At 44.3% G+C, this 15,774-nt stretch overlaps 2 protein-coding genes across 2 annotated transcripts; both read right to left on the bottom strand.

The window, feature by feature from the left end:
• Positions 1 to 4,056: 4,056 nt before the first annotated feature.
• LOC142204238 (olfactory receptor 13A1-like) lies at positions 4,057 to 7,378 on the bottom strand. The gene is made up of 2 exons (XM_075275547.1): positions 7,024 to 7,378; positions 4,057 to 4,442 (listed from the first exon to the last, which is right to left on the bottom strand). Exons 1-2 carry the CDS (start codon positions 7,376 to 7,378, stop codon positions 4,057 to 4,059), a joined length of 741 nt encoding a protein of 246 aa, XP_075131648.1.
• Positions 7,379 to 14,205: 6,827 nt separating this feature from the next.
• Positions 14,206 to 15,156, bottom strand: LOC142204239 (olfactory receptor 11L1-like). Its single transcript, XM_075275548.1, has one exon. It carries the CDS (start codon positions 15,154 to 15,156, stop codon positions 14,206 to 14,208), a length of 951 nt encoding a protein of 316 aa, XP_075131649.1.
• Positions 15,157 to 15,774: the final 618 nt, after the last annotated feature.

Here is a 15,774-nt window from a genome sequence, read left to right on the forward strand (position 1 = left end):
ACTATAATATCACATTCAATTATTTCCATCATGTTAATACAATACAGTTTTGTCTTTGATAAATCAGGTCATTTTTTATTGTTAATGCAAAATTTTTCTTTTTTATCAAGTTTTTGATTTTTTTTTATAACTTTTGAGATTTTAGAGCAAGAAAGTCTTTTTTTATCAGGGGGCCAGCATGGATTTCCATCCCATACTCCAAAAAGACATACTGATAAGGAAAATGTACATTGTGAGCTCTATGTGGGGCTCACAATCTACATTAAAAAAAAAAAAAAAAAGTATTTTTAATCACAGAGAGAACAAAATAAAGAATGTATAAGGAATGTGTGCCTTGTGATATCCATGATGACCTAATCACAGTATCTCAGGGCGAGACTACGACAAATCTTCAGGGGGCATTTTTTAAACTATTTGCAATCTTTGCAAATGTAAAAATTAGAGATGAGTGAATGGAGTTCGATCGAATATCAGGCCGTTCGAGGTATTCGATTCCAATCGAATACCACGAGACAAATGCATTAAAAATTCGTATCCCCTCCCACCTTCCCTGGCACGTTTTTTTATTTATTTATTTTTTTGCACCAATAACTGTGCAGGGGAGGTGGGACAGGAACTACGACAACAGAGGCATCGGAAAAAAATCGGAAAAAGTAATTGGCTGGCTAAATCAGGTGACCTCCAATTTAGACGAATGGTCGATTTCAGATTCGGGTCATATGAGACTGTGAACTATGTGACTGTGAGACAAGGACAGATGTACAGGCAGGGTTAGCTAGGGATTACCTTTATTTAGGGGGGAATGTTACTCACCCAGCTCTTTGGGGCTCTATCTTGTCAGGATCCTACCTCTCTAACTCTCCATCCACACTCTCTGACCACAACCTGCTGACATTCTCTGCCCTCTCCTCTCCAATAGACACCCCAACCTCTAAACCAACATGACCCCGCAGGAACCTCAACCGCCTTGACACCTGCACCCTCTCAGACTCTCTCCTAGCACTCGCTCACTCCAGGACACAGATGCCGCTGCTGCCTTCTATAATACCGACATTACTTTTTACTTTTTTTTACTTTTTTTTACTTTTTTGGTAGAGTTGGAAGGGACCTCAAGGGCCATCGGGTCCAACCCCCTGCGAGTGCAGGTCTTCCTAAATCATCCCAGCTATATGTTTATCCAGATTCCGCTTGAAGCCTCAGCCCTTGATTCTGTAGCCCCCTACACATACACCTCATAAACCTCATAAACCATAAACCTCATAAACCATAAACCTCATAAACCATAAACACATACACCTCATAAACCACACATAAACCTCAGCCCTTGATTCTGTAGCCCCCTACACATACACCAGAGCCCGACCGATCAATAGACAATCCTGGCACACTGACCTGACTAAAAAACTGAGACGTGCCTCGCGGGTTGCAGAACGCCTCTGGAAGAAAAGCCACTGCAAGGAGGATTTCCTCAGGTACAAAGAAGCAGTTCTCTCATTTAAGAACGCACTCACCGCCGCCAAGCAGGTCTATTTCACCACACTCATATCTTCACTATCTCGCAACCCCAAACAGCTATTCTCCACCTTCAACTCCCTCCTCCGTCCTCCCGCCCCCCCCTCCAACATCACTTATCTCAGCTGACGACTTTGCCACTTACTTTAAAACTAAAATTGACACCATCAGAGACAGTCTCACCCTACTCCCCCGATAACCCCTCTACCCAACTACTTACTGTTCCTCATCCCTGACCTATTTCTCCTCCATAACTGACGAAAAACTCTCCTCCCTAATCTCCAAATCCCACCTCACCTCCTGCGTGCTCGACCCGATCCAGTCACATCTCATCCCCAAACTCGCTGAAGTCATTACTCCGGCCCTAACCCATCTCTTCAATCTATCCCTAACCAATGGATCCTTCCCCTCAGCCTTCAAACTCGCCACTGTCACTCCTATACTTAAGAAACCGTCCCTCGCCCCGTCCTCTCCAGCCAACTATCGTCCCATCTCACTGCTCCCGTACGCCTCAAAACTTCTTGAGCAGCACGTCCACTCCGAACTCTCCTCCTATTTCTCATCCAACCTGCTCTTTGACAGACTTCAGTCAGGCTTCAGACCCTGGCACTCCACTGAAACTGCACTAACAAAAGTCACCAATGACCTGCTAACCACCAAAGCCAAGCACCATCTGTCCTCCTCCTCCTCGACCTCTCCTCTGCCTCTGACACAGTTGACCACTCTCTCCTGTTAGAAATTCTCTCATCCCTTGGTATCTCAGACCTGGCCCATTCCTGAATCTCCTCATACCTCACCGACTGCACATTCAGCGTCTCCCACTCGCACACCACCTCCTCACCACGCCCTCTCTCTGTAGGAGTCCCCCAGGGCTCCGTCCTAGGACCCCTCCTGTTCTCCATCTACACCCTTGGCCTGGGCCAACTCATAGAATCTCATGGCTTTCAGTACCACTGCTATGCCGATGACACCCAAATCTACATCTCTGGACCAGACATTACCTCCCTGCTGGCCAGAATTCCAGATTGTTTAGCGGCCGTAGCCTCCTTCCTCTCCTCCCGCTTTCTCAAACTCAACATGGAGAAAACAGAGTTTATCATCTTCAGCCCACCCTGTATGGCCCCTCCACCTGACCCATCTATCAAAGTTGTCCCACAGGCCCGATGCCTTGGGGTAACCCTGGACTTTGACCTATCCTTCAAGCCACATATTCAAGCCCTCAACACTTCCTGCCGCCTCCAGCTCAAGAACATCCACCGAATTTGCCCCTTCCTCACCCAGGAAACTACCAAGATGCTCGTCCAGGCCCTCATAATCTCCCACCTAGACTACTGCAACACCCTTCTCCATGGACTCCCAGCTAACACCCTCGCCCCCTCCAGTCCACCTTAAACTGCGCTGCTCGCTTAATCCAACTCACCCCCCGATCTTCATCGGCTGCTCCCCTCTGCCAGTCCCTCCACTGGCTACCTATGGCCCAGCGTATTGAGTTCAAGCTACTAACGCTAACATACAAAGCCATCCACAACCTGTCCCCTCCATATATCTCTGAACTAATCTCCCGCTACCGGCACACACGTAACCTCAGATCCTCCAATGACCTCCTACTCCGCTCTGCTCTCATCTGCTCCTCACACAACCGCCTCCAAGACTTCTCCTGTGCATCCCCCATACTCTGGAACTCCTTACCAAGACACATAAGACTGAACCCCACAATCACAGGATTCAAGAAGGCCCTGAAGACTCCCCTATTCAGGAAGGCCTACAACCTCCAACCTCTTAGACTCCACCTCCTCCGGCAGAACCAGCGTTGATTGGCCGAATGCTGTATTCTGAATGGCATTCGACCAATCAATGCTGGTTAATGCATTCCTATGGAAAAAAGTCAGCTTCCGCAAATCGCAAGCTGAGAGGGATCCCGACGAGATAGTGGGGTAATACAGTGACTTGGGCTTGTTAGATGCCCCCAGACATGCTTCCCCTGCTGTCCCAGTTGCATTGCAGAGGTATTGGCATTATTTCCTGGGGTGTCATAGTGGACTTGGTGACCCTCCTGAGTCGAATGGTGGGATCCACTGAAACAAAGCATTTTTCCTCATAGACTATAATGGGGTTCGATATTTGTTCGAATAGTCCAATATTGAGCGGCTATTCAAAACGAATATCGAATATCAAATATTTCACTGTTCGCTCATCTCTAGTAATAATATTTTTGATCACCTGCATTTGGGTTTCCATTCAGAGAGTCCACCTAATTCATTTAAAAAAGTGTTTCCCCATGGACCCCATAGTCTATAACAGGGTCTGCATGTGGTGATTTTCTCTCTGCATTTTTCAAGCAGAAAGGGGAACAATGACACCTTAAGCCACTAAGTCTGTCTCTTTCACCTTCTCTCTGTACTTGCAGCTGTCCAAAAACCAAGTTATAGGACAGCTGATGATGTAACAGTTGTGATTGATCGCTGCATATACATCGATATATAAGATGAAACCAGTGAATTAACATCTCTGCTTTCTCTATTGGGTTCCTGGCTGTCTCCGGTCTCATAAAAGTTTCTTTTGGAATACATTTTTACTTAAAGCAATTCTGATTTCTCTGTTCCGCAATGTGTAGATGATGGGGTTACACAGCGGGGTGATGACGGTGTTCAGGAGTGACAATATTTTACTCAGGTTTACGGAGTATCTTCTCGATGGTGTAATATAAACTGTGACAAGCGTCCCATAATAAGCAGACACAACAATAAGGTGAGAGCTGCAGGTTGAGAAGACCTTCTGTCTACCATGGGTGGAAGAGATCTTTAAGATGGCCATGAATATGCAGATATAAGTGGCTACAACAAATAACAACTGCGTGAAGACGACTGCCATGACTGCAATCATCACTAAAACTTCTAAATTCTTTGTATCTGAGCATGAAATTTGAAGAACTGGAACAAGATCACAGAAAAAATGGTTAATGGTGTTGGGGCCACAGAAGTCTAATTGAAATATAAGAATTTCTGCCGTCATTGCCAAAAGGAATCCACCCGCCCAACATATCATGGCCAAACAGTGGGGCCGAGCCTGGTTCATAATGGCTGTGTAATGCAACGGGTCACAGATGGCCAAGTATCGGTCATAGGACATTGCCGTGAGGAGAGAACACTCTATAAGGGCGGAGGCACCAAAAAAATACAACTGCATGTAACAAGACAGAACGGATATGTAACATTTCCCCCATACAATGACCTTCAGGGTGTTCGGACCAACATTTGTACTTATCAGGATGTCACAGAGGGAAAGGTGAGTGAGAAAGATGTACATGGGGGATTGTAGCTGAGACGTAGAGGACACCAATCCAATAATGAGAACGTTCCCCAGCAAAGTGACCACATAAACAATGAGCAGAGCGAGGAACACAAGCAACCAAAAATTGTGAAGGTCGGGAAATCCCAAAAGTATAAATTGAAAACCTGTGGAGTCATTGTATCCGGACATTGTGAGAAGAGAGCGATATATAACAAGTAATGGGCCAAATACTCACTTATTTAACGAAATAAGAAATAAAACAGAAAAATGGAACATGAAACATCTTAGTATCTTCCAGGAGAAGTTGTGTCTTCTACCAATGAGAACGTCCCGGGTACTGAAAGATATTTGAACATTAACACTGTAGAAACTTCTATTTTACATTTGTACAGAAAATATTTCTTACAATTGCCCTTTTCCCTTCCCAATCCTTCTACAATATAATCTAAAGCAAACTTTGACTTCGGAGCTCCCATCTTGTATACTGAAAGAGGAACCAATTGTTTCCGACGCCTTAGAAACCTTGTATTGCTTGTCTCTAAGGTTGGAGTCACCTAAAGTGTAACATAGTGACCATGACGTTAAGTCATGGTGGTTCTACAAGTCATTGATCCATATGGATGATTGATTTTATTTTTTTTTGGGGGGAGGGGGAGTTACATCTGGCTTTTCCAGTTTACCAAACAATACACAAGGGAGAGAATTTTGTGGGAAAAACTTGATCTCCCCTTAAGTGGAGATAAATAAGTAGAAAACAAGGTCCTATAGCCTATGGACATCACAGTCAAGTGAGACCTGCAGGTGGAGAAGACTTTTTTTCTACGGTTGATGGACTTGATCTTTAAGATGGTGCCTATACACTCACCGGCCACTTTATTAGGTACACCATGCTAGTAACGGGTTGGACCCCCTTTTGCCTTCAGAACTGCCTCAATTCTTCGTGGCATAGATACAACAAGGTGCTGGAAGCATTCCTCAGAGATTTTGGTCCATATTGACATGATGGCATCACACAGTTGCAGTCACAGATTTGTCGGCTGCACATCCATGATGCGAATCTCCCGTTCCACCACATCCCAAAGATGCTCCTCTATTGGATTGAGATCTGGTGACTGTGGAGGCCATTGGAGTACAGTGAACTCATTGTCATGTTCAAGAAACCAGTCTGAGATGATTCCAGCTTTATGACATGGCGCATTAGCCTGCTGAAAGTAGCCATCAGATGTTGGGTACATTGTGGTCTTAAAGGGATGGACATGGTCAGCAACAATACTCAGGTAGGCTTTGGCGTTGCAACGATGCTCAATTGGTACCAAGGGGCCCAAAAAGTGCCAAGAAAATATTCCCCACACCATGACACCACCACCACCAGCCTGAACCGTTACCGATACAAGGCAGGATGGATCCATGCTTTCATGTTGTTGACGCCAAATTCTGACCCTACCATCCGAATGTCGCAGCAGAAATCGAGACTCATCAGACCAGGCAACGTTTTTCCAATCTTCAATTGTCCAATTTCGATGAGCTTGTGCAAATTGTAGCCTCAGTTTCCTGTTCTTAGCTGAAAGGAGTGGCCCCCAGTGTGGTCTTCTGCTGCTGTAGCCCATCTGTAGCCTCAAAGTTGGACGTACTGTGCGGCGTTCAGAGATGCTCTTCTGGCTACCTTGGCTGTAACGGGTGGCTATTTGAGTCACTGTTGCCTTTCTATCAGCTCGAACCAGTCTGGCCATTCTCCTCTGACCTCTGGCATCAACAACGCATTTCCGCCCACAGAACTGCCACTCACTGGATGTTTTTTCTTTTTCGGACCATTCTCTGTAAACCCTAGAGATGGTTGTGCGTGAAAATCCCAGTAGATCAGCAGTTTCTGAAATACTCAGACCAGCCCTTCTGGCACCAACAACCATGCCACGTTCAAGGGCACTCAAATCACCTTTCTTCCCCATACTGATGCTCGGTTTGAACTGCAGGAGATTGTCTTGACCATGTCTACATGCCGAAATGCACTGAGTTGCCGCCATGTGATTGGCTGATTAGAAATTAAGTGTTAACGAGCAGTTGGACAGGTGTACCTAATAAAGTGGCCGGTGAGTGTATAATATCAGCAAAGGAAAAGCCAAATGTTTTTAGACCGTAGCTTAACATGAAAAGAATCAGAACAAAGTAAGTCTAATAACTGGTCAAAGTCACAGAAGAAGCGATCAATGGCATTCGACTTACACAATGGCTGCTGAGATATGGATTTTATTAGAACTGGAATAAAACGGCTTAACCAGGAAATAAAATATTTCAGGACAAACTTAGAATGATAATTCAGGGGTTTACATATGGCCAGGTATCGGGCAGAGGACATCAGTGTCAGTAGGAGACATTCTGCACATTCAGAGTATGAAGAGAAGAACAACCGTGTGATACGTCCAAGTAAAGATATGGAGGAGCCATTGTTCAGGGTCATACGGAGCATGTTCGGGACAATGTCTAAAGTTGTCAGGACGTCGGAGGTGGTGAGCTGTGTCAGGAAGAAGTACTTGGGGGAGTGGAGGTTCCTGCTGTAGGACACCAAGGTGATGACCATGAGGTTCCCACATATAGTCACACAGTAACTCAGAAGGATGAGAAGAAATAACAAGATCCTGACATTATAAGGACCTGGAAATCCAAGGAGAAGAAATGTAGTGATGTTGTTCTTTTCAATTTCTTATAAAGCTAGTAAAAATGAAATAAAAAAGTAGGAAATCTCCCCACACCAAAATAACCTGCAACATTATACCATAGGAAGTAAAAAAAAGCCATGCCATGCTAATGTACGCTAAGTTCATACATGCTATTGGTCATGGGGTCCACTTGGGGACCTCACAAAAGGAAACCTGAACCACTTAAAAAAAGCGGTTACCCATAGAAACTTGCAGACCCCATACACAATAATGGGGTCCTCCGGGTTTCCATCCAATTTCCGCCTGAAAAATGTGCAAGAATGCGAAGCTTTGTAGGACTTTTTTCTCTGCATTTTTAATGTAGAATGGGGAACGGAATCCCCAAATGGACAGTGACACAGGGTTGAAGGTAGCTAAACAAAATGACTATTTCCTCCTATATATCGCAGGATGGCTCTCAGTTTTAACATACTGTGGATCTTGACAGGCTGATCAGAAGGGCCAGCTCTGTCCTGGGGAGCCACCTGGACCCGGTACAGGTGGGGGGTGACAGAAGGATACTGTCCGTGGTGAGCTCCATGCTGGAGAAAAATCCCACCCCATGTATGAGATGTGATAGCCCTGGGCAGTACTGTCAGTGACCGACTGCTTCACCCCAAGTGTGAGAAGGAGCTATCGGAAGTCTTTCCTCCCCGCTGTGGTTAGGCTGTACAACCAATGCCGAGCTAAGCAGAGATCATTCCTACTATCTTCTTTCCTTTATCTTTCATCTGAGCTTTTTGTATGTTGTATTTCTCCATGGTGGGACTCTTAAAGGATTATCTTATCTACATGACACAACATCTCCAAATTTCTTTAAAATTGTATCATAACCTAAGGCAAATATTACAGTCTATGGGATCATGTACATGACAGATTCCTGAAGCCTGTAAGTATTTTACCTACACCCTGCTAGGCTAGACCAGTCAGTGATATTCTCCCAAGAACCAATACAATGCTCTAGGGTCACTTATTCCATGTATTTTTTAAGGAATCAGATGAAAAACTGTACACATAGCCCCTGTACAGAAACAGGTTATATAAGGATAGAGCTTAATATAAATGCAGTTACGTAACTTGTAATGGAAACCGTCCGAAAAACAAGATACCGCACCAAAATCCTGTATGATAATGGTTACCTTGTAGATAAATCACTGACTTTGTAGAACACATGAAGAGCCAAGGAGAAGACTGGAGCAATGTATCTTATACAGACCCCGAGGTGAAGGATTTATATAACAATGTATTGTATTATATGTAATAGAAAACAAAAATGATCACGTAAGTAGAAGTAATTGTAGCAAATAATAAAGTAAATTACAAAAAATAATAAAGTAATAAGAGCAAATAATAGAGCAAATGTTCTAAGGGACGATTCCAGATAAACCAGTAAAGAATAAATAATCAATAACGTAACAAATAAGAAGACGGGAATTGAATTTCAGTTTTATATTTCTTGGCTGCGCAGACAATAGAAATTATCACGAAGCAGAAATCCCGGCTCTGATCTTCAGCTTCTTATACACTGGAAGATCAAACCCTAAGGAAATCCCGAGGCCGCTGCTCGTCTCAGGGGAAATGTAAGAAAGAAACAAAAATAACAAGGATCGCTTATTTGCAATTATGATCTATTATCATTGGCACATTATTTCATTATTTTATTTTCCAATTTAACCTTTTATTGGAAATCTGTATGACAATACATGAATAGGGTAACAGTGCAGGAGAAAAGGGAATACTACTGGAGTCTGATGATGGACAAACAGCATTTACATGGCAGCTAAGTGTTAGGATTGGGTCTCGCAGGTTGCTATCATAGTGGACAGCGCCACCGGCAGGTCAGTCTAACCATGCAGCTTTCACCTTACTGAGCATGCTCAGACGTATTGGAACTGCTCACAAACTAAGTGCCATTTCTCTCCTATTGAGCATGAGCGGTGAAGTCATCACCGCCGCCCCTATTGGGAGGGGACTTCCCTTTATATAGTGTGAGCCGACGCCCGCCGGGTGCTCACACTTTGTCTAAAATTTCCTCAAAGTCCACGGAGTGAATGGCAGTAGTCAGGGATAGGCTCCAGTATTCAGGCAGGTTGTCAGACTAGGCCTCTGTGTGGGGTTTCTCTGCTTCTCCTGGGTGCTGTTAGGTAGGGCCTGTAAACCCTAAACTGTTAGATCTACACCAGGGCTAGGAGCGGTAGACGCCGTTCCAGCTTGTAGATCTGCGGCAGGTATGGTCTCTGAGATAGCCTATGTGTACTGTCTGACTTCATGTATGGCTCCTAGCTGTGTGCGGGAGCATGGGTGTGTGATGTCTCCAAGCTGTGTGCAGGACCATGCAAACTCCCCTGGTAACTCCAAGCTGTGTGCGGCGCGTGGGTGTGTGATGTCTCCAAGCTGTGTGCCGGAGCATGCAAACTCCCCTGGTAACTCCAAGCTGTGTGCAGGAGAATGTTCTAAACTTCCACGGTGGCCCCTAGCTGTCGCAGGGGTAAGTATGTGTGTTTGCTGGCCTGGGGTGAGTGTTAACCCTTGGCAGCCATTTGTGTTTCACTTGTACTGGTGCACCTGGCCAATGAGCTAAACTGTCAGGATTTTAGTTGCACCTTGTTCACATGGAGTGTCGCACAGTACACACTGTTCACATTGAGTTCAGGCTGCAGTGTTCTGCAGTAGTTCACATTGATTTTCACGCTGCAGAGTCTTTGCAGTAGTTCACATTGAGTGCAGACATACAGCAGCCCATCATTGGGCCTGGGGACCTTGCTGCAGTGTCTTGCAGCTAAGAAGTTCTGTAGTTTCAAAAAAATATTTATATATATATATATATATATATATATATATATATATATATATATATATACACATATATATATATACACAGAACCGCAACACTAAGATGACGATGACCAAGTTCAACACAGTAGAAACAGAACAGATATCAAAAGTAAGGTCATCCCTTTGGTGTCACCAGAAGAAATGATACAATGTGCTAGAAGGAAGAGAGATATGTCTTGTAAAGTGTAGGTGGTAGGGTTGAGTGTTCGAGAAATATTGGATCCCGATCGGTGATCCAGCAAATTTCACAATCGCAATCGGATGGAAAATGATCAGAAATCGGATTTTGAAATCTCCAGAATTGCTCAACCCTAAAAGTGACTTTTCCCATAGAGAAACATTGACAAGGGTTAAGCGATCGGGATCAGAAAAGATCGGATTCTGATCGGCGATCGAGCAAATTTCACGATCGGGATCGCCTGGAAAATGATCAGAAATTGGATTTTAAAAATGATCCTATTCACTACACAGCATGGAGTCCAAATATTGACGCTTCACTTTTTGGATTCCACGGCTTCAATTTTTGGACTCCATGCTGTGTAGTGATTATATAATCCGCCAGCTACTAAGTCCCCCCTGCTGTCTGCTTACCTGCACAGAACCGCTACCGCTGCTGCTCCCCGTTTTTCTCGGTCCTCTCCTCTCTCATTTACAGGCCTGCAGAGTGCCGTGCACACCCTCACCTCCCTAGGCTAGTGTTACTGATGCTGGGAGTAGGCGGGGTTTGTTGTGCCTTAGGAGAGTGTGGGCAGGTACATCTCCCCTCCCAGTATCTGCCCACAGTCTCTTAAGCCACAAGCCCCACCTACTCCCAGCAGTAACACTAGCCTAGGGAGGCAGGGGTGTGCACAGCACTCTGCAGGCCTGCGAATGAGAGAGGAGAGGACCAAGAACAATGGGAAGCAGCAGTGGTTCTGTGCAGGTAAATAGAGCAATCGGGATCAGAATTCTGTTCCCGATCTTTTTTAGGCGGGATCGGAACCTGATCGTGAAATTTACTCGATCGCCGATCAGGATCCGATCTTTTCTGATCCCAATCGCTCAACCATAACTACTGTAATATCCCGACTGGCTCATTTGCAACATCTAGTCCAATAAAACCTAAGACTAAAGGAGCTGCCATTGTAAAGGGGGTTTGCGTTACTACATAAATTAATTGAGACACCACCATCCAGAAGTTATATATAGATGGACACTCCCACCACATATGAAAGTAGAAGCCTGGTCTACCACATTCACGCCACCATAAAGGGGAGAAGTCAGGGCTCGTTCACATCTGTGTCCGGGACTCCGTTCTGCAGGACTCGGCATGACAGGTTTCCGTCTTCTGCCGGCAGAAGACGGAAACCTAATACGGATTGCCGAACGCTGGTGTGAACCCGGCGTCAGGGACAAATTTGAATAATTGAGATGGAGTCCTTTACCATTGAAGCAAAAACTTTTCAGCCACTTCCCAGTCGGTTCTACTTTTCAAGATATCGGATATCCAATTGATTCCTGAGTACCGGTCAGAGAGTGACTGCTGAGTTTGCAAATCTGACTCCCATCTAAGAAGGTACTCCTGTTTAGAATCAGAGGGCTCATTGATAAAATAAGAATATCCACGCAACCTGGTCACTACAGAGTACTGGATTCTAGGCTTAAGCCCATTCCTTATGAAATCATTAAGTAATCTCTCTAGTCCTACGATATAGGAGTTAGGTAAGGGGAGAGTATATAAAAGTGTATAATATTCCAGGTAAAACTAGCAACTTGACTATCGCTAAGCATCCCACCAAGGAGAGGGTTCAATTGTTAACCTTGCTTAATAATGAAGAGTCCTGACGAAGCAGGGGTGCGAAACGTACGTCGGGGCTCAGAATAGAGGTCACAGTTGGTTTGTCCATTATTTCATGCCTATTTATGGAAGATTTTATAGATGAGCAAACGCCATTCGATCGAATAGGTATTCAATTGAATATCATGGCGTTTGATGTATTCGTTCACAATTGAACACAAGGCCGCATACGCAGTAAAAATTTGTGTCCCCTCCCACCTTCCCTGGCGTGTTTTTTGCACCAATAACTGCGCAGGGGAGTTGGGACAGGAACTATGACAATGGAGGCAGTGAAAAAATTTTAAAAACCCATTGGCTGCTGAAAACATGTGACCTCCCAATTCATAAGAATGGCCACCGCCCTATTCGTGTCATTTCAGTGTTGGAGTGATAGGGAGAGTGGGGTGTCAGACTGTCAGTGCGATACAGGGCTTTGGTTAGGCAGGAATTGTGAATAATAACAGATCTTCTCAGAGCTCAACAATAGCTAGCTAGCAAATCATGCAGCATAGCAGCAGGGGACGTGGGCGAGGACGTGGACATGGATATCCAGCTGGGTGTGTAGTCCACAGTCCAGGTACTGGAGAAGGGCTGCCAGCATTGCCTCTTGTCAGTAGCAGCAGGGTACGTGCGCAAGGACGTGGACGTGCATACCCAGCTGTATATCTACCCCACAGGTTCACAGATGCCGAATGTCAAGTCTTTAAAGGACCTTTAATGACACCATCACAGGTCCTTTAAAGGGATTCTACCATTAAAACCTTTTTTATTGTGGATAAGACGTCAGAATAGCCTTTAGAAAGTCTATTCATCTCTTACCTGTAGACGTGGTCTCCACTGTGCCGTTCCTTAGAAATACAGTTTTTTACCGGTATGTAAATGTGTTCTCTCGCAGCGATGGGGGCATACCCCAGTGCTCAAAAAGTGATGGGGGCATCCCCAGCACTGCCAGAAGAGTGTCTCCAAGTGCTGCCTCCTTCGTCGTCCACAGCGTCATCTTCAATTTCTTCTTCTGGGGCAGGCTTGTAACTTCTAGGCCTCGGGCCTTGGGCAGAGCAGACAGCTTAGGCACACAGGTCACAGGAAAATGGCCGCTTGCACAGTATTGTTAGCGGCCATTTGCCAGTGGCCTGTGCGCCTGCACAGTCTGCTCTGCTAGAAGTTACGAGCCTGTGCCGGAAGAAGACATTGAAGATAATGCGGCAGACGAAAAAGGAGGCGGTGCTTGGAGACACTTCTCTGGCAGCGGTGGGGACACCCCCATTGCTTTTTGAGCACTGGTGTAGAATCCCTTTAACTTTAATAATGTTTAGGAAAAAAGAAAGAGTCCTGTGGCTGCCCCCCTCCCCCCCCCTCCGAAAATGCCGTCTGAAGTGGCTGCCTCACCTCGCCTCATTAGAGGTGCGGCCCTGGCTGAAAACATCAGATTTTAGCTCCATATTATAATAAATTCCTGCAAAATATCTTTAGTGTTTTGGTTACTTTGAGGTTTATAGTTTCTCACCAAGTTTATCGAGCCTTATAATGTCCTACAAAAATAGCAGATCAAGAATGATGCAACTGTAAAGTAGACATGTAGAAAGTGTTAAATGAAGATTGTGTGATATGACTGTCTTAGAAACAGAGTTCAAATCTGGAAATTTGCCTATTTTTGTAAATTTTATTTCACATTTTTGAAGAATTACACGGAACCACTTTGGGGCTAATATAAGACTACAATGTAGTATGCCAGTCTTAATAATCAAAACCGAAATTCAAGAAAGCCTAGGAGAGAAACTATGGACAACAGTGGGGACCCAAGTCCTGTACCAGAGGATCCACGCTCAATGGCCGTGTGGATGAAACAGAAAATCCAAGTGTTGGTAGAAGAACCTTTGATTGAAAAATACAGTAGGCACAACACATTTCTCCAAGATAGCCCTTTCTCAAGTGCAAATTAGCAATGTATCATCTATATATCATTTATTGGGTTTTAAAGAGACACTCCAATGATTAATATAACTCATTATATTGTATCTAGGGCAGAAGAGATAACAGAACCTTTCTCTACTGGCCTCCTTAATGTCTCTGGTGTCTTAATAGGATCTTTTCAAAAATGTTTTTCCTTATAGCAATTCTGATTTCTTTATTCCGCAATGTGTAGATGATGGGGTTACACAGCGGGGTGATGACGGTGTTCAGGAGTGACAATATTTTATTCAGATTTAGGGAGTATCCTCTCGATGGTGCAACATAAAGTGTAATAAGTGTCCCATAATAAGTGGACACAACAATAAGGTGAGAGCTACAGGTTGAGAAGACCTTCTGTCTGCCAAGGGTGGAAGAGATCCTTAGGATGGCCATGAATATGCAGATATAAGTCACCATAACAAATAACAACTGCGTGAACACAACTGTCATGACCGTGACAGACACTTGGACCTCCACAAATTTTGTATCTGAACATGAAAGCTGAAGAACTGGAGCAAGATCGCAGAAAAAATGGTCAATGGTGTTGGGGCCACAGAAGTCTAGTTGATATATAAGAATTTCTACAATCATGGACAAAAGGAGACCAATAACCCAACATATCATGGCCAAACAGTGAGGCCGAGCCTGGTTCATAATGGCCGAGTAATGCAACGGGTCACAGATGGCCAAGTATCGGTCATAGGACATGGCCGTCAAGAGAGAACATTCTATGATTGCAGAAGCGCCAAAAAAATATGACTGCATATCACAAGACAGAAGAGATATGTAACATTTCCCCCATACAATGACCTTCAGGGTGTTCGGACCAATATTCGTACTGATCAGGATGTCACAGAGGGAAAGGTGAGTGAGAAAGATGTACATGGGGGATTGTAGCTGAGAAGTAGAGGACACCAATCCAATAATGAGAACGTTCCCCAGCAAAGTGACCACATAAACAATGAGCAGAGCGAGGAACACAAGCAACCAAAAATTGTGAAGGTCGGGAAATCCCAAAAGTATAAACTCAAACACTGTGGAGTCATTGTATGCGGACATTGTGAGAATGTAACAAGATGATAGATATAAAGCCTGTGTGTAGTCCAGTCCTGCAGTAGAATATAAACAATGCCAAATATGAAATTTAAGATTGGATTTACCAATGTTAAGACTTTTTAAGGAAGTTTTTTTTTCCTGATGTATAAAACAAAAAAACGTAACAACAAAAGTTTTTGTAAGATGTTAAACAACAGTGCGGCACAGAATGTTAGCACATTAAGTGTCAATATAAACCCTGCTACATCTGTAGATTTCCTTCAACTTGTCAAATACAACAGACACATCTTTACTCTGTACAATTTACTGTATGTTTTCCACTGCTGGATGGATGATGAGATGTTGGACATGGTCACCACACAATGTGTTTTCTTAGAGCCATCCCAATGTCCTAATGTTCCTTAAGAAGAATATTACAGGGCTTATTAATGGAGTCATCACACAATACATGAGAGAGAGAATTGTGTAGGAAAATCGTGATCTCCCCCTTAACTCATGTTAAACAGAAAACTGAGTCCCATAGAATATGGAGACCATGGTCAAGAGAGACCAGACGTGAAGACTCTTTCCCTTCGGTTTATGGACTGGATCTACAAGAAATGTATGAAATATAAGCATAAT

This window comes from Leptodactylus fuscus, chromosome 5, assembly GCF_031893055.1.
Source record: "Leptodactylus fuscus isolate aLepFus1 chromosome 5, aLepFus1.hap2, whole genome shotgun sequence".
NCBI lineage: Eukaryota > Metazoa > Chordata > Amphibia > Anura > Leptodactylidae > Leptodactylus > Leptodactylus fuscus.

What these genes read in the sequence shown, in the direction of transcription:
- LOC142204238 (XM_075275547.1), bottom strand. Translation starts at nt 7,378, where the DNA reads ATGGTCATCACCTTGGTGTCCTACAGCAGGAACCTCCACTCCCCCAAG. An exon ending in CATATCTCAGCAGCCATTGT is followed by an intron (nt 4,443 to 7,023) that starts GTAAGTCGAATG and finishes ATCTTGTTCCAG; the next exon opens with TTCTTCAAATTTCATGCTCA.
- LOC142204239 (XM_075275548.1), bottom strand. Translation starts at nt 15,156, where the DNA reads ATGTCCGCATACAATGACTCCACAGTGTTTGAGTTTATACTTTTGGGA.